This window comes from Alosa sapidissima, chromosome 19, assembly GCF_018492685.1.
Source record: "Alosa sapidissima isolate fAloSap1 chromosome 19, fAloSap1.pri, whole genome shotgun sequence".
NCBI lineage: Eukaryota > Metazoa > Chordata > Actinopteri > Clupeiformes > Clupeidae > Alosa > Alosa sapidissima.
Window position 1 is genome coordinate 9936631 of NC_055975.1, and position 19216 is coordinate 9955846.

The following is a 19216-nucleotide window of genomic DNA, read 5'->3' on the forward strand; positions in this document are numbered from 1 at the left end:
TCCTTGATTGGGCTTGATTGCATATTTGATAGCACAATGTCACCACTGCTGTTGCCTGCTATTCTCCAGCACTGACAGATATCATTGATATGACCACAAACTCCATGACTAAATTTTAGACGGGTGACGAACACTAACTAGAGATAAATGGTAAATGGAACAAAGCAGCAAAAGTCAAAAAATAACATTTGCTGTTGTTGTTGTTGTTGTTGTTGCCCTATAGGTCTAACAGTTTTACAAGCCTGGGACTTATCAGAGAGTAAACAGCGTTGGAGGGGACCAGGGGACTCGTCTCAGACATCTGCTGTGTTCCAGCTCGTGGCCCCTGGGTGTTGCACTACACGGACGTAAAAAATTAGTTCAGGAAATAAATTAGCTAAATATTTTTTTTCAAATGGCTGTGGGGATGGTGATGACAAAAATGTGTGTGTCTGTGTGTGTGTCTGTGTACGTGCGTGTGTGTGTGATGAAATGGCATACTACCGGTACTCATTTTGGAGAACACAGATATTAGAATCTTTTTTTTAGTGACTTACATTGTCCTTATTAAGCTTGATAACAAGTCCCTTTTTGAAACCTAGTTTAATGTCCAAAACACACCGTTTTCATTTAATTAAAGACTTGGACAGTGGCAAGCAAAGCAAATTTGATGAATAACGTCCATGCATGTATAAGGATAATTCTCCATCTTCAAAAGCATGATCCAACCCATCTTGCTGTACTGTTTCATATGCTTCATCCCATGCCACTCCCCTACGTCCAACCTCTTGGACAAATTCACCATACACCTTGCACTCCAAAATGACACCAATCACCCTCTTAATCCATATTTCACACTCCCACCATCTGGCCAGACATACAGACACACACACACACACACAGCCTGCGGTGGAGAGACGTGGACATTGACAGAGGCTTTCTTCGCTACTTGAACTCACTATCTTGCTTACCCTGTTCAAATCCAAACGTGATTTGGCTATTAATGTAATGCACATAATAAGGATTTCTGTGTGAAACAAATGGCATATTGTTTGCTCTGTTCTGTATCTGTATGCTTCAGTTGTACAGACTGTGAGGTGGATTTCCTGCAGGACAATTAATAGTCCAGCCATACACCCATCTATTTGTGCACATCCTTAACACACAAAACTCTTTAAAAGTACATTACATGGACTTGCCATACTGTACTTACTTACACACACTGCACTTTTACTCCCTTCTCTCTCAATCTATTTATTAAATTATTCTAAATCTTTTTCCTAAATCATTATAAATAGACACCTACGCACACAAAAGTTGAGAAGCTAAATGCTATTTCACTACATGCTTTACAACAGTATCTTGAATCTATGAATGTGACTAATAAAAATCCTTGAATCCTGGATTTATCTAAAAAACATACAGGGTACAGCTTTAATACCAGTGCACTGCCTGGAATAATAATTATAGCAGAAAAGTCAAAAACTCTAATGGCAAAATAACATTTATCTCTGGGTTGCCCATGGTGTGATCAACACATATTTTATACTTAGGTAGTCTACATAATAGAACCAATCTGCCTTTAACTGCCCAGAATGTTGTTAAAGAAGTTAATCCTCCTGAGCACTTTAAACATAAAAGTACATTCTGTCCACAAGTTAATTGTGCAAATATTGAAACTTTCTGTAAGCTAGTGGGAAGGGATGCAAAATACCTTTTCCAGTCACCAAGATCCCATTCCAGATCCAACTGTACTTCAGGTGAACAGACTGATCTTTCATCTCTGGTAAATAACCCTAACATCACTGTAAAGCGAACTGATAAAGGGGGAGGGATAGTACTGATGGACACTAATATGTATAATGATGAAATCAATAGACAGTTATCTGACTGTAAATTCTACAAAAACATTCCATGTGATCCAACAAGCTCTTTTAAAAGTGAAATTAAGCTATTTTTAAAACAAGCTTTGTCATTAGGTCCTGTAAGTCAGCCTGAATATAAATTCCTAACTAATTATTTTCCTATTAAACCAGTTATCTATGGTGTACACAACGCCTCTGGTGGGTTTCCAAAATGTTATATTAACATCCCACATTCGTCTGGCCTTGATGCACTGAAGTTTTTTTTAGACTCTAGATCCGATAATGTCCCCCAACAAATGTTTTGGTTGACATGTCTGAAATTGTAACAAAGAATTACTTTCTCCATGGCAAGAACTTCTTTCTCCAGACACATGGTACAGCAATGGGTGCGAGTTTTGCCCCTGACTATGCAAACCTATTTATTATGGGTTATCTCAATATGTGTACAAAACACAATCCTTTCTCACCAACCGTTTTGGAAAAGATACATTAACGGATTGACCATGTATTTTTAATCTGGGGAGGTTCTATTAGTGACCTTCAAACCTTCCTCCAACATCTAAATAATTGCATATATTCAATTGAATTCAGTCTGGAATATGACCATGACCAGGTGAGTTTCCTCGATAAGAGGGTAATTTTTAATGGGGGACACATCTCTACCACACTCTTCACCAAACCCACTGATAGAAATAGTCTCCTGCACTACAAAAGCCATCACCCTATTTCCCTCAAAAAAGATTTGCCATTTAGTCAGTTCCTCAGGCTATGACGTGTCTGTGCAAGGGATGGTGATTTTCCGGTTGAGGCCCACAAGCTTCTCAATAAGTTGTTGCAAAGAAGGCATCCTTGTGAAGTTTTGAATGAAGCGTTTGGCAAAGCGCATGGGAGGAATAGAAATTATCTACTTAAAGCTAGACCTATGAAAATCTATTTCTTGCGTTTTCAACACCACTTTCTCACCACTAGGTAGGCCACTCTATGATGTTGTAAAAAACATTGGAATATCTTGTCAATTGTTGAGTCAGGCTAATGATGTTGGTAAAGAAATCTTTAAATCTCCCCCTCTTTTCTCTTTTTCTAGAGCCAAAACTGCACAGAACCCGTCAGGAGCATCTGGACAATGTCACAGGTTTCTTTCCATGCCGTAACTGTGCTGCATGTTCCAATGCAAAACAAAATCAAATGTTTTCTAGTTGTGACAGAGTATAAGATTAAAAAGCTTATTAGATGCAGCTCTAGTAATGTTGTCTATCTTCTTGCATGCCTAAAATGTGGTACCCAGTAGGCTTTGTTGGTAAAACTACGAGACAACTAAGATTTCGAATTAATGAACATAAAAGTTCATTTTAAGCAGAACTGATTCTAAATCCGCTGTTGCAAGGCATTTTGCAGATGGCAATCATTCAATCAAGGACTTGGAATTTTGTGGCATTGAGCTTGTGGTCTTGATCACTGGTGTAAATGTAGACAAATGTTTATTGCAATGTGAATGCAGATATATTTTTTATTAAAAACACTGCACCCTAATGGTTTAAACAAGGAATTAGATATGTCATGCTTTCTGTGATTGCACCAAATGTATGTATCTGATTGTTTTTGCATCTTGTGTCTGATCACTGTGCCCAATCATGTGGTGTGCCCATTGAATGAGCTGTGATCTACTAGGCCATTGGCCACTGATCATATGCACCTGCTCTGGACGGTTTTATATGGGGTCTCCTCATGCTGCTGCTCTTTTGCACTGAGGATAGTCTCTATGGAAACGTTTTCACAGCACCTTTGCACAGTGGGTAAAAAAGCCTCTGAACATTTTGGGGAAAAAAAATATAAAATACATGGTTAAAAAAAAGATCTACTTGACTTGTTTTTCTCTGAGTGCGAGTCCGCCCTAGCAGCTCTTAAATGATTATTTGAATACCGCACCAGAGAAATGTATGAACTAAAAAAAAGCAAGGCGCAGCTCAACTGTTTTCTTTTTGACCCAATAATCTAAAACATTTCTCCTGCCTCCCCAAACCAGTAATGAATCATCAACCTCTCAGGAAACAAGCTGTGCAACTGATTTTAGAATCTAAATGAGGTTCAATTGCCAGCATCTGATAAATGTGTGCTGGATTTAGAAAAGTAATCAAAAGCCTACAGCTCACTGAATCTATTGTAGACTTGTAGCACTGTGTCAGTATAGTGTTCGCTATTTTAAGTTGGTGTACATCTGATTTGGACGTCATACACAATTTAGACATAACAAACCCACATTGTACACAGAATCATACGTTTGCCTTTTTTACCTTTTTTTCATTTAGAGGAGAAATCCGGCGAGTTTTCACATAGATCTTCGTTTCTCGAGGGCAGAGAGTACTGTCGCTAAGGAAACAAATGAACACACCGCTACACTCTGCCACTCTGCCTTTACAGCCAGCACTGGAGCTGCCTGGCTGTGTTAGCTGCTGGCTGTAGCAAATTGAGCTAGGCAAAAAGTAAAAACGATTGTTTCGGGGGGTTTCGTACCAACAGCACTCGGTGACTTCAAGAAACGGAGATCTATGGGAAAACTCGTCAGATTTCTCCTTTAAGGAGTCCAAAAACTTCCATTTAAAGTTGGTTGTACAGTTACCGGTATAGAATATCAAACTGTATGTGAATGTGTACATTTCTCCAAACATGCTATCTATCTCTACATCTCATTAACAATTAGCAATGTAGCATTAGCAACATCCCATGAGCATAAAACACAGTTCAAATGTTTGAAACTAATGATAAAAGTTTGCTGCTTTTCATTTAAGGAGTTCCAAAATTCCAAAAACAGTAGCTGTATCAAAACAATTTCTGCATGTCATCTCATTTGCTAAAGAGAACTGATGCAATGCATCCATCTTGGCTTCCCAAAGCTGATTGGGATGTTTTAAGAGAAGAGAAGTAGACAGCGCTACAAAGAGGGAAGACGTACCCGAAAGGCAGGGTTGGCTCCCAGCTCCAGTAAACACTTCACAGCAGACGTGCACAGGTTGGAGGCAGCGATGTGCAGAGCAGTGCCAAAATCAAAGTCACTGCAGGTGGCATCCACCTCTAGAGACAGAAAACAATCAGAGTGTTTGGTTGTGAGCGTTTCCAAGAACATAAAGAAATCCTGTTCAAACCAGAACACCACATATACACCATCTCTCTCTGTCCTGTTCACTTCATCCTTCATTCCCCCTCCCTTGTTTACTGTTTACTGTACAGTCATCTCACCTCCAGGTTGGGAGGCCTCGAGCACCACACGGATGAGCTGAGGGACATCAAAGTACGCAGCGTAGTGCAGGGCACTCATGTTGGTCCATCGGCTGCGGAGCGAGGGCTCAGCACCAAGCAAGAGCAGCTGCTTAGCAAAGACTGCTGCCCGCTCTGCATCACCTGGGTTGGGTCACACCATAAAATGTCTTTTAAGAAATTGTAAAAGTCCATTCTGAAAGCCAGCCAGGCTTCGTGAGGACAGAAAAAGTTAGTAACCCATAAAGTTTATTGTTGTGTTTCTCCTCTAAAGAGATCAAGAGTGCTTAAGGATGTGCATCACTTTTGTTATGATCCGGGAGCACTTGAAGGGATTTAAAAGAATTATTTCAAGCATCATTCTGTGTGAAATTACCCAGGAGGACTCTTAGAGGAGTTTACAGAAACAACGTGCATTTTGGTAAAGAATTAAAATACAATATAGTGACAGCTCTTTGCTGGTGAGAATGTGTGCATAGTGGTCACTCCAATCAAGCGTGTGCATGAGTAATGACGTCAACCATGACAACGGAGCTCTTAGGAGCTCATTTTTCCTGACTAACTAAAACTTGGTCTCAGCAGCTTTGTGAATAGGTTTTAAGAGAAAACTCCTAACTCAAAACTTTTAGAGTGATTTAGGAGTACTCTTAGCGGTAAGATAAAAATGCTTTGTGAATATGGGCCCAGACGTATTAGTCAACGTGCAGTCAAAAGAGAGAGTGATGGAAGAAAAAATAAGAAGGAGGGAAGAAAGGAAGTGCATGGTTAATGAGCGAACACAGGAGGCTTTTCAGAAGGGCACATGAGCTAGACACCCACCAATGCCAGGAGCTCCTGCCTTGCAGCAGTAGTGCAGCAGACTCATGTCAGTCAAGCCATCTCTGTCATTCACTCCACAGCCTCTTTTCAGGATCTATAGACAAGAGATGGAAACTTGGGTGAAACCCAGAAATCAGTGGAGAACAATGACAGAATTGGTTCATATTTTGCTTTTTCCACAAGTCCAATAGTGTGCTTATCAGCCCATATATCATATCAACTTGGACACATTCTGTTTTATCACATCAACTTGGTACCATATTTGAAGAGCAGCTTTTCTGAAAACAAATCCCAAGGGGGAAAACATGGCTTGCTACACATCAGACAAATCAATCAGGGCCTCTGTGTGGATTGTCACACAAACCAGCTCTTCTTTATCTTGTTTTTGGCTCAGACAAAACCTTCCCCACATACACACCCAAGAGTGATCCCAGTAATAACATATCAACAGCTGGCTTTACTCCTGTGACAGTCCAATCTGTTTTAAGTTCAATTTCCTGCATGTCTCTTATGTGATGAGGTCTGTAATGATTACAACACAAAGCTATTTGTAACAATGACAACAGAAGAACAGAAATGTGTGGGTACAGAGTCAGACCTCACTGCCGATAAGACTGATGTTCTTCTGGACTTGGGGAACCCACTGTCTCAGTACAGCAAAGAGCTCAGGCACGCTGGTCTGTGGGTCCTGCAGAACCTCCCTACACATCGGATCATTGGGGTCGAAGAAAGAGAACTCTGGAAAGACAAAGAGAGATAAAGAAAGAAAATGAGAGAGAGAAAGAGAAGTTTCAACCATACAGTGACATGAAAAGTTATGTCACCCCTCATCAAAACATCTGGAACACATATATAACTAACTCATTCTTACACAGTTGTGTTTTGTAGCTGTGTATGGTTATTGTTATTATTCTGTTAAATTGTATTTTGTCTATTAATAATATTTGTATTTCTTACTTAGGCTATATGACTTAATAAACATTAATGTAATGTTTATTGGGGTCACTGTAAATTGCATTGGACAAAAGCGTCTGCTAGGAACTTAACATAAACATAACATGAACTTAACATGAACATAAACGTAGAAATAGAATAACTAAGTGGGCAGAAGTTTAAAGAAGTCCAGAAGTTAAAGATAAACTTAATGCAAGATTAGTGTATTATTTTGAATCAACAATTTTACAATGGGAAAAAGATGTGACCATTGGGACAGAGTTGCAAGCTGTACAATCAATTGCAGCTTTTGCTATTACTGTAACTAACTGCGCATTTACTAACTGCGCATGAAAAGCCTATCAACTACAGTAGTTAAAACCAGTGGTCGTAAAACTTGTATCGAAAATAATTGTATTATCACATACCCTTCACCATACCTAGAGATTGGCATGATTTTATTTCAGTTAGCCTAATAGCTGGTTTGATTTGCATTGAGAGATGATCGTATGTAAAGTACCCACATGACAATCCTGAGATAGGGTGAAGGGTATGTGATGATGCGGGGCTATTTTAATTCCAAAGGCCAAGGGAACTTTATCAGGATTTATCACCCGGAGAGAAGAAATACTCTTTTCTGATTGGCTGGCGGGGTGGCCTTTGATTCTGGGCGGAGGAGGAGTTTTTTGCCCCCCCACCCTCGTCCATTAATTCCGTATAACAGGACACCTCGGCGGCCGTTGTCCCTTACGTATAGCACCCTGGATCCATGAAAAAATAAAAATCTGCCTGCCTCTATAGGAATTTAACATAGGGGTGTGAATACTTATTTTAAGGAAGAACATTTACTTATTTACGATACATTATTCATTCACAAAGAAAATTGGTGTCCTTAAAGGTTGGATATTTCCTCATTTTTTTACTTAAGGTATTATGATAAATTTCCAAAAGATTTTTTATTCCTCTTTTTAGTCACCTTTAGCATGGGTTCATAAGCTTATGAGCTCAACTGTACACTGATGATCAAGCTAAAACACAGAGCTAAGAGTCCTACCCCCGTCTGAGGGCAATGGAGCTGAGGCCACTTGATGAATGATCGGCCGTTCCACACAAGGCAAAGAGCTGCTGTACCTCCCCTGTCCCTCCGAGGGCTCCTGCACAACATCCTCCCTGGTCATGTCCCTCTCAGGACCTGCAAAATGTCAACATGTCAAAACTATTTTAGTTCATAGATTTGCTTTGCAAAAACCAAATGTCACTGTAAAAGCAAGCTATCTTGCGAAGTCAAGTGTTTGCAGGAATAAAGTGCTTTTGTACTTTTTGTCTAGCTACAAAATTAGCTAGCCTACTCTACAAAATGTAGTATAACCTAATTATAACACCAAATTACACTTACATTACATTACATTTTCTGTGAAATGGGTCAACAAAATATGTATAAATTGATATATATATATATTACACCATTCATCACTGTTGGATTAATTAATATATTCTGGAAATAGACATGTCCAATATCAGTCAGTACTAATGCACAACTTGTTTGTTTGTTTTTTTACTTAATCTGCTGTCATATGAACATTGTTGTCTAATCCGGGTTCTCTTAACCTTGGCATGCTATGGAGGAGAAGCCCCTAGGACCCACATAGCATGCTATGGAGGAGAGGCCCCTAGGACCTACATCCTCTGGCTGTTCAAAGTACTGTTGAGGTAAGGAGGCTTCATACACCTTAGCTAAATACCCTCAAGTTCAGTTTTTAAGCATTTTGAGCATTTCATTTCAATATCCTTTTGGTTAGTTTGCTTTATTTTGATGGAATTCTAGTAGATATGCTTAGGGTAGCCTTTCACAAGCTTTGTGCATCACTGACTTTCATTCCTTCCAGCAGCACCTTGCATGAGCCTACTTTTTCAGTTCAGACTCCAAATGTTGGTGTAGCTTTCCTGTAAGGAAGGCTTTGTAATGGCCACTCCCAAACTGTATTGTCCATTAGCCATTCTGATACTATTTTGGAGGTATGTGTATGACCTGCTGAAACCTCCGTTTGCCTACAAGCCTCTTAGCTGAGGAGGAGATTTCAAAATATCCACATAATTCTTCATGATGCCACACATTTTATTAAGTATACCAGTTGCTCTTGCAGCAAAAAACTGCTCACCATTTTCCCACCCCTGTGTTTTATAGTTGTAACAGTGTTCTTTGGATTACAATCCTCAGCCTGCATCTCCCAAACATAATGTTGTCCATTGTGAGAAACAGTTCTATTTTTATCTTGTCTGACCACAGAACATTCCTCCAAAGGTTTAAAGGGTTTGGACACAGTGCGATAAACAAGTAGCCTACGTTTTGGCAAGTGACCGAAATTTGTCGAAGGTTGGGTTTAAATGGATATAATGGAAAATAGTCTTGAAAGTTGGTATTCTAAAAAAAATTGTACTTGACAGAGGATTGTCTTTTCCTCCATTTCATCCATTATTTTCATATAGGGACACAAAAAGGACTTTAACTACTCTTCCGGTTATGAACCTTTTCATTAATAACATTATGTAGCAACGGTTTCATCAATATTTCACCATGGCGTGTAACTTAACTCTTAACTGGCACCCTGTGGTACTGAGGCCACAGCCGAAGCAAACTGCACATGAACGTCAGTGCATAACACTGAAGCTTAACCAATTAAATCATAAGACACTTCACAAGATAAGGCAAGTAGCAAATAATCCTGAACTCAGCTGTAAAAGTGACTTACCATGACTGAGGTAAGTGGACTTGGACCTGCTATATTCCATTACAAAATAATTCATAAGAGCTAAGCCAACAGGTCCCAAAATAGCCCCTGGTGGGGCATCACCACACTCTGGCCCTGATATCCAAGTTCAACTGTCTACCGCTGCACCTTCACAACTCCACCCCCTCTTTTCTATGCCATGACTTTGGGACTATTTTTAGAAAGACGCACTCATGAAATGCCATTTCTCAGAATCAGAGTTTCAAAGCGCTCTCTCTCTCTCTCTCTCTCTCTCTCTCTCTCTCGTGGGACACACCCAAATGATCCAAAACAGGAACAACAACAAGTACTTATAGATCCTATTTCTTAAATTGTCATTATTTTCATTGTCACCATTAATAGTTCTTTATAAAATGCAGGATATCTGTGTGGGAGGCCTAGTGTGCCATTAAAATGTTGATATAACTGTTGCACCAGTGACCAGAAATGCAGCAACTGCATAGCCACTTAATCATACCTGTAGTGTAGCCTACTTGTTGTGATATCCAATCCAGAAAACTAGAACCTCTTCAACTAGGTAAAGCTTCACAAGTGTTTAACAGAAGGCAAAATGTGTTCTCGCCCATCAAGTTAGGGACCACTTTTCCAACTAAACAACTCAGGTCACTGCACTGGGATCTAGATCTGCACCATTCAAGTCAAACCATTGAGTAAATGTGCAAATCTTGTCAATCAACACAACCTTACTACTGATTTAGATTACATGTTCCAAATGAACTTACATAGAAACCTGTGGCATTTTATGACCAAGTCTTACTTTTATTCCACAAATTAGCCAAGTTCCTTTTATTTACACAGGCTATGAGGTAATCACTTTGCTTTAAGGATGAGGTAGGCCTTTGGCTTAATTTACTATGCCCATCAAGTCAACAGCATCATACTTCAGCAAGTTACTTCATAAAAAAAAGAGAGAGAAAAAAAACTTTGCATGCAACTGAGACAACTAAAGGAATGCCATCTAAGCAGGTTATCCTAAGGGCTTACTGCAGGTGGATTGTGAGCAGATATTTGGAGAGCATTGCCTTAACAGAGACATTAGAGATACTTTTTGAAAGATGTTCAAAACTCTGAGGGTTACATAAACCTTTGATTCAATGCTAAGTAGAGGTGGCTGAACAAATAGCACTAAGCTTATATGACAGCTTCTCTAAACTTTGTTTCTGCATTCACTGATGTCATCAGTAAAAATAAGGTAGACTAGGTCTGATCCTTCATGCATTTTACGGCTGGTCTAAAACACAATAGGGCAAGAGAGTTAGATCGTTTTTGTCTGTACAAATATGAACCCTTTTCCAAATTTGTGCAGCTCCATTGGTCCTGGTGTATTTTGCATTACTAGTGAACGCCATCTAGCGTCGGACCTGACCCGGAAGTATCACGTTGGAGTTGTGAACTACAAATTCTATGAATTCATTGAACAGAGATTCTTTGTAAGGTATGGATATCGGAATGACCAACAAGGGTCCTTGCACGTCCAATTTTTCCAAACCCAAGGTTGTTTAAAAAAAAAGAAAAGTGCCAGTACTAAAATGCTAGCTGGGTAGCACATCGAATTATTAACGCAACATAAGCATAATCATAATAAAGTTTCTGAATCCAAATATAATATGGTTAGACCACACAAGTGTGCACGTTCATGTTTCGAAATAGTGCCTGCTAATTAACAGATTCAAATATTTTGTTTTCACGTTACTTCACTCTCAGCAAGCAAGCTGGATATAAGGTTAATCTGATACATGCAGTAAACTGTCACGTTAGCTCACATTAGTCCAGGCATATGGCTAACGTCACTTCTGAGTCTAATGGTTTACCTTACATAATCATCATAAGGACATAAAACATTGCAGTAGCAGACAGTATGTGTCATAGCCATAGCCTACCTGTCGTCTTCTTACGGTGATCGTGATCCTTGGTGTGATTGCTCAATGGATGCTTTTAACATTAGGCCTACAACATGTTAATTTCTTCCCAAATCATGCACTGAGGAGAAAGCCATCTAATCGATAGCAAGGCAAGTTAACAGAAGAGGATGATGGTACTGGCAGAGCCAGAGCCCGTTATAATCTCCCTAGTATCAGGAGGTTCTTCTTCTGGCGTAAAGCAGTGTTGGCTAATAATAACAAAATGTCGTAAAATCGCGTATTATCGCCACCAGCTGGGTTGGAGTAGTAGCCAGGTGCATGCCGCAGCCTTGCATGGGTGCCACCATCGGAGCCCGTTTACTGATTAGAAAATAAATTTGTTTGCACCCAGGCCAGGATGATCCCGGACTTGAGTGTAGGATCTTAGTCCTATAGACAAGCCTACTTCATAAATCTATAGGCTACTTTTTCATCAAAATCTGTAAATAGGCTAAAATGTACAACAATGTTCATCATTGTAAAATGTTGAAATTGTAATAGGCCTACATCCTCCACTGAACCTTCCAAAAGCACATTGCCGTGTGCAACAGCACATTGTTTGAAAACAAGACCTTCTGGCTTAGGCTCAACTTACAGATAATGTGGAACATCTTGGTTTGCCAAGGGCTGTGTTTTTAGATATTAAAACATGATGTGCAGCCTAGTCTCAAAACATAATTTCTGTCTAAATTCTGCCAATGTTTGCTCTGTTGTTAACCTGAGTTTATGGGTTAATATGGCGATGTCCACGTCCATGTGCAAGTGGAAATTATCGTGTTTTCACCTGAACATGATGATGGATTGTTTAAAGTTCATGATGTGAGTCAGACGACGGGCCCTGAATGTCTAGGCTTACTCCTGTTCTAAGTAGGCTTACCTACTGTGAAAATGTAGGCACCAGAAACATTTCCCTGCAAGAAAAGCCCTGGACCCGGGGCCCTGGGTTGTTGGTGTCCCTTTGTGATGTCCACTGATGTCCCTGCTAGTTTGTCTAAACTGCAAACATATGGAATCACTGCCATAAAAAAGCAAAAGGGAAAAAGAATAGTGAACACATATAGAAAAACAATCTGAAAAAGCATATGCAGCAGAGTAAAACCAATGGCTCTTTATATTTTCACATTTTACTATTTATTATTTATTATTTCCACATTTCATTTTATTCTTTTACATAGTTATTGATTTTTGTCACACTGGTGATTCCACACAAATAATTGAAATATTCCAGTAGATTCCAGTGTTCTATAATTCCCTGGTCTTTCTTTTGTAATATTATGTGTTACTAAATCATACGTCAGGCGGTTTTTATACTTTTTTTTTTATACTAAAAACAACATTAACACGAAACCGTGATAAGCAATAATATACATCTGCCCGATGACATAATAGGCTGACAAATAACATACATAATTTCATCTCTAACTGAGAGAGACTCCCCTCTCTACCCTCCAGGAAGTGGTTTGTAACTACTTCCTCCATCAGGCAAATGACCTAGTGTGCAGTCCTGTGTGACGTCAACCTTCTGTAAACACAACAGGGGTTACCGTCATGTCACTGTGTTACAAGGCATGTGTTACACAGTCCCTTATCACAAGTCATTCTGTTTCAATTACATATTGATTGTTTTCATTATTTTTGTATATATATATATATATATATATATTTAATTCAAAGAACTTTGATAGTTGTATATTTAAATCTACGATGTTCAAATTATATTAAAACTTTTTCAAACATGTCTCTAATACAAATATGGGTAGATAAAATATGCTAAAATATTTATTGCCCTTCCTTTAAAAAAAAAATCTTCTATTGTTCAAGCAGATGCAACAGTAAGTTGTGAGTACCGTGCAAGCTATAAAAAGCTACCTGAAAGGAGCCCTGATTACCTTAATAAGCTTAAGATCTTAGGAGCATGTGAGTTTTATTTGTTTTAACATGGCATATGTGCATACTGAGGACGGCACTCAAAGCCTCCCTAATCCCTTCAGCTGCTCATCCACCACACGGTAGAGGTGGAGTTCCAACAATTTCTCTTCAGAGTTGAAATGAGGGAAAAAATCAAGCAACTTTCGAGGAACTGACCGGCTAATTATGGGATACTTACTATGTGGATTTATTTCAGTTTTGTCTAACACGGACACCTTTCACTTGTTCTTTTATGGAGACAAAAGCAAGCTGTCAGATGCATCAGTGGATTCGACCATCTGACAATGACAGGTACAAGCTGGCGGATAAAGACCTAAACCAGACTCTCTTCATGTGAAGTATTCCTAATCACCTTGCTGTGTTTTCACTTCGCTCGATCGTAAAAGAGTCCTCAGGATTCTGAGATGGGCTGCTCCCCATCCAAAGGAAACCATTTTGCTGGCGCACACAGTCCTTTCCGGAGAGGAAGGACTCTTCTGCCCGCCAACCAAGAAAATGCAGGTGAGTCTGACGATGGGGCAAGTGGAGGCTCTTCCACTGCTGGAGAAACAGATGGAGAGAGACATTCTTGGACCAGTGGGGAGAGGCAGGCAAATGGTCTGCAAGATGTCACGATAGCATGCCCAGCAAAGAAGCCTGTAAATGAAGGGGGGAGCTGCTCGAACAAACTTGAACCTCAGGAAATCAAAGTAAATGTTTTATCATCTCAAATAAAGGATAAGCCAGGGGAAAATCAAGAATCAGGTGAGAAAAAAGCTGTTAAGAAAACGAAAAAGCCCATCAAAGGAATTAAACTGGGTAAGAAGAAAGAGAAAGACAAAAAAGCTCCTGCCACTGAGACAAAAGTGGACTTTCCAGAGTTGCTGGTGAAAGCCCACCAGGCTGCCTATGGTTACCTTAACCCCAGTATAACCAAATATGACGTCTTGCTTGGACTTTTGGACCACGCCGCTCAAACTCAGATTTCGTTGCAGCCCATGGTGGCTTTCATGCTCATGCGCTACGAGGAGATCAACAGAGGGCTGGAGGAAATAGTGGAGGAAGGAGAGAGACTTCTCAAAGAAAACGGAGAACATCTGGCTTGGCCTTGCCAAATGAAAAATCTCTCAACCACTTCTGCCAGAACAAGCGCTTCCCCCTCCTCCCCCGCAGACCCCCCTCCAGATCTATTACAGCAGCTTCTGCAGTACACCATTCAAAGGATGCATCTCGTCAGCCAATCAGTGAGTGCAGTGGGGGATTCAGCACTGGAAGAGGCCGTGGATTACTTTACTTCAGTGTCTGACACACTGGAAGAGAAACTGAAGGTCAAACGTGCATCCGAGGCTCGGCTCATGCGACTGTTGGCACGCGTGGAAGCTGCCACGCTCCGCAAACCAGGCCCGGAGGACTCGGCGCTGTTCAGTGAGGACAGTGGGATCGGCGCTGAGAGCGAGTCATTGGCTGGATCAGACAGACAGAGACGCCGCCGAGAGAGCTGTGAGTCCAGTGGGACCAACTACACGTCAGCAAGCAGCCCAATGGGTGGCAACTTTACTCCAGTCTCCAAGGGAACTCCAACGTGCAAACTCACGCGTAAAACAAGTTCCAATCTCTCTCTCAACTCCATAGACTCTTTTTGTAATTTTGCAAAGGAGCAAAGAGACTCTGAATTTCTTTGCAGCTCTGCCTCAATAGATGATGATGAGAGAGAGGATGGGAAAGATGTAGATAATCACGAAGGAGGAGAATGTAATAGCAAGAAGTGCCCAAGCGCCTCCCCATTGCATGCTTGCCAACAGCCACGTCGTTTACCTTCTAAACGTATAGAAAATCCACAAAATATAGAAATGACATTGAAAATGAGGGAGGCCATTAGTGGGCGGATCAGATTTGTACCATCATCACCGAAGACCAGTCCAAAGGTAAAGCAGACAGACAGTCCAAAAATTAGTCGCCGACAGTGGAATGAAGAGGAGTCCATGCCGAAACGACCCCAAACACCCACACTTCGGACACCAAAGAAAAAGACAGCAGTGGCAAAACATCGGCGGACCCATTCTGCGGACTCAATTCGTAGCAAAGCTGAGGACCCCACACTGCTGGAGTTGGCGAGGACTCAGAAGGACTTGACTCAGAGACTTGACCAGATGAGTAAGGCTGAGGGGAACCTTAGAAACAGTGCTGCTAAACAAGGAAAGGGGAAGACCCAGCCAAGCTCACCGTCAGCACCTGTTCGTTTACGCCCTTTGCAGAAGACCCCACAGAGTCCATCAAAATCCCCTAAAAAAACAGGCCATGGAAACAGTTCGACTAAAGAAAGGGAAATACAAAAGGATCATGGAAACAGTTCAACTCAGGGAAAAGAGATAAAAACGGAGATACAAAAGGAATCAGGTGACTGTCTGGATAGAAATACTGAAACAGAAGACAAGATCCTCCCAAAACCAACTCCTTCAAGCCCAACACTACAAAAGCCCACTGGGCTGTACAGGGGCAGAAATTCTGTGAAAAGATTAATAGACACATTCAGCCATGGAGTTGAGGAGATTAAAGATACACCAGAAAATGTCAAAATCCTTGGCACTCTGAAGGGTGTGATGAAGTGTGGCATTCCTATCATTCCTGGATTAGGGGGCACAGCCACAGTGCTCACAATTGGGAATGATAACTTCCGAGTGGACTCGAGAGCCTCTGACCGAGCGGATGATGTTGACCTTGATGACCTGCCTCCCCCTCCCCCTGAGGTACTTATGGATAACTCTTTTGAAAACGTCCAAAAATCAGAACCTGAGGAAGGAGGGGCCGACAAAGGTCATTCTCCTCTCCTCAGAAGAAGTATCATGTCCCAGAAGCTACGTGCTTCCATGCAGTCAGTGACAGTGCTACCCAGTAGAGGTGGCATGCGACCGGGTTCTCTTAGCATGTTGCCACCATGTCCTGTGCAACAAGAAATGAGCACAACATCTGCAGCCTCTCACCAGGAGTCTCAGCAGAGAGACAGTAACACTTGTGATGCAGTGCCTTCAACTTCCATAAGCAACAGCCAGTCAACTGCAACATCAACGTCCAAAACTCGAATGTTGCCCTCCACTCCTGTAACTTCCTGCAGCCTTCAACGAAGACTCCCTAGTCCCCACGTCTTTAAACGGCAACCCACCCCTCCCTCTTCTGCTAGCCCTCCAGTCACACGCAAACTCCCCCAAACACCACCACCAGTGAGCCAAAGGAGACATCCCAGCCCCAGTGCCCCAAGGCAAGATGGCACCCTGACATCTACCTCCATATATCCCATCAAGGCCCCATCCCCACCAGCATCCCCAAAAGTGCAGAGGTGGTCACGGGAAAACAGCAGTGCTATAAGGCAAGATGGCAGCCCAGTGTCTATGTCCACGTATCCCATCAAGGCCCCGTCCCCACCAGCTTCTCCAAAAGTGCAGAGGTGGTCACGGGAAAACAGCAGCGATGACTCGATGTCCTCATCACGCATATTCAGCAATGCCCGGTCGGTGTTCTGTCCTGCCTCACCCTCTCTGTTTGAGGCGAAGCCCTGCCCGCTGCCCCGACCCCCACAAGCATGGACTTCCACAAGAGAGGCTGCTATATCTTCTCTTTGGGGGGACCGTGGGAGGCACCCTGTGGCAGTGCATGGACCAAAGCCTTTCATCAGGCGAAGCCACTCTGACCGAAGGCCCAGTCTGAATTATCCACCCAGAGGACAAGCGGTCTCCTATGCAGAGACCTGTGGGAGCGAGCCAGCCATTGCTTGTCAGGGGTGAGTGTGGTATTTAGTCTTAATCAAGTTATGTTAAGCACCACCATTTGCTTCAAATTTGTCCTGAATCTAAAGGGGAAAGTTTGCATACTTTCATGACAGGTTTCCTAATCAGCCTATATCTAACCTTCCAAATAGCCATTGTTCCATTTGTTATTGAAATCCAGTTATAGCCTAAATTATGACCACTTTGTCATCAGTTTGGAAACTCAGGCTTGAAACTGCTGGGGGGTTTTATCATGTGTGAGTCAGTAAGTGTTTTTTTTTGGGAGGATGACTCTTATCATGATGGTGATAATAAGGCAAAGCTTTGAGCTTGAACTTTCTGAAAAGCAATGTTTTCAGAAAAAGCAATTGGTTCATGGTATTATACATAGTGTTCATCGGTTTAGTGTTTGACAATTAAGACCACTGTTTCTTATGCATGGAGATTTTCTCCATTACATATAATCGTAAATTAAAAGAAGACAAAGTTCTTGGTAATATAAATAGTAATTGACAAATTATACAAATTACAAATTACAAATTATATTTTATACAATATGGACTAATTATTATAAAATCTAATTGAGGTCAGGGCTGGCATCTGTATGTCAACAAACAATTAATTTAAAACAAATGTTAACTATATTGTGTGTATTGATTTTGCATGCAGCAGATATGAGAATAGATATGCCACTTCTTTGAAATAATTGATCCTTTAATTTTTTCATTCAGCACTCACTGTCATGGTGTATGTTTGTATGTAGGAAATGTTAAAACATGATGTCACATGGTTCTGATCTGAAAATGCAGGGCTGAGCAACCACACACCAACATTTTCTAATTTATTGACATATCACCAGACTAAATTAAGAATAAATCAGCTCAGCGTTTTATTTTTATTTTTGTACATTTAGAGGAACAACATGCAACAGTTCAACAACAGTTTGCTGTTGTTGTCTTTGTTTTTTAAGACTTCACGGAAATGGTGCAACTTTAAAGGAACTAAATTACTGAGAACTTCCTTGTATGTCCGCTGACCCATCTTTGCCTGTAAGGTCATGCACTTGATGTTAAATCAGGAAAATTATTTTTCCTAGTAGTTTAATAAGCATTCCTTTTTGTGTGGGGCCTGGTGGACTGTGTGTCATACAGTGATGTAGTTGTGTTTAGTGTAGAAAGAAGTATTATAATTGGTAGCCATACATATAGTCATGCAGAGACTAAATGTGAACATAAATGTGAACATGGGAGAGTTCAATTTGTGCTGTATGATTATGGTGAAGCAATTCTAGTAATCTTACTCTTTTGAGACATTTCACATCTTTACTGTATCCCTGGTCAGTAAAAAGTGTCTATTGTATTTTATAAATTCAGCTAATTTCCCATACAGGTGCAATAACAGCAAAAGCAAGGGTAACTGGTTAATCCTACAATGATAAATTATCTATGAGTCACTGCTTCTGCTGTGCGCACACCAGGTATGAGTAACCTGGCCTACTTCCCTAATCCATTTCCACATAGAGACTCAACTCATTTCTCTTGTGTGCTTCTTTTAGGCTGGAAGATGGACCAATTAAAGACTCTGACCGATGGGACCACCACTCGGACCTCGGCGGTGCGACCCGCTCCGCTTCACATCCAGATCTGTGCATTATAGGGCAGTCCTTACACCGTGAATGAGTGGGCGGACGGAGGACCAAAATGGATTATGGATTAGCAACCTCCTCTGAGATTAAGACTTTTTTCCACTGGGAAGCGGAGAATGACTAATTCTGTGAAAGCCTCTTAAGTGGTGGTACCTCTTCTTCCCACCTCAGTGTCACTCTTCAACTGCTGTTTACTTCAAGATCTCTTTCTCTCCCTTGCTTGCTTGCTCTGCTCTCGGAAATCCTTTTCAACAACAAAAGAAATTATACTTTAAGTGATTCAAATATGTCAGATTTATTATTTGAAGCTAAACATTTTCAGTTTTCTTCTGCAATATTTTAAACACCATGACATTTTTTTTCT

General features: G+C 40.9%; 2 protein-coding genes across 8 annotated transcripts in view; one reads left to right on the forward strand and one right to left on the reverse strand.

Moving 5' to 3' along the window:
* zgc:103755 (uncharacterized protein LOC449988 homolog) overlaps nt 1–11719 on the reverse strand; it is a 32245-nt gene extending 20526 nt beyond the window's left edge. For 3 of the 7 annotated variants that reach the window (XM_042071621.1, XM_042071619.1, XM_042071625.1), the window contains exons 1-6: nt 9599–9697; nt 7903–8040; nt 6514–6653; nt 5916–6009; nt 5079–5240; nt 4795–4913 (exon numbers count right to left, since the gene is read on the reverse strand). In XM_042071621.1, the coding sequence (XP_041927555.1) occupies nt 4795–4913; nt 5079–5240; nt 5916–6009; nt 6514–6653; nt 7903–8040; nt 9599–9653 (708 nt within the window). In that variant the 5' untranslated portion in view covers nt 9654–9697. Of the gene's footprint in view, nt 1–4794; nt 4914–5078; nt 5241–5915; nt 6010–6513; nt 6654–7824; nt 8041–9598; nt 9716–11517 lie in introns of those variants that run through there. The other 4 variants (XM_042071622.1, XM_042071620.1, XM_042071623.1 and 1 more) reach the window with 4 other exon arrangements.
* Nucleotides 11720–13871: 2152 nt separating this feature from the next.
* On the forward strand, nt 13872–19037 carry pcare1 (photoreceptor cilium actin regulator 1). The gene is made up of 3 exons (XM_042073111.1): nt 13872–16702; nt 16823–17221; nt 18763–19037. The coding sequence occupies exons 1-3, from the start codon at nt 13872–13874 to the stop codon at nt 18884–18886; spliced, it is 3354 nt and encodes a 1117-aa protein (XP_041929045.1). The 3' UTR covers nt 18887–19037.
* Nucleotides 19038–19216: the final 179 nt, after the last annotated feature.

What these genes read in the sequence shown, in the direction of transcription:
- pcare1 (XM_042073111.1), top strand. Translation starts at nt 13,872, where the DNA reads ATGGGCTGCTCCCCATCCAAAGGAAACCATTTTGCTGGCGCACACAGT. An exon ending in CCCAGCCCCAGTGCCCCAAG is followed by an intron (nt 16,703 to 16,822) that starts GCAAGATGGCAC and finishes GCAAGATGGCAG; the next exon opens with CCCAGTGTCTATGTCCACGT. An exon ending in CCAGCCATTGCTTGTCAGGG is followed by an intron (nt 17,222 to 18,762) that starts GTGAGTGTGGTA and finishes TGCTTCTTTTAG; the next exon opens with GCTGGAAGATGGACCAATTA.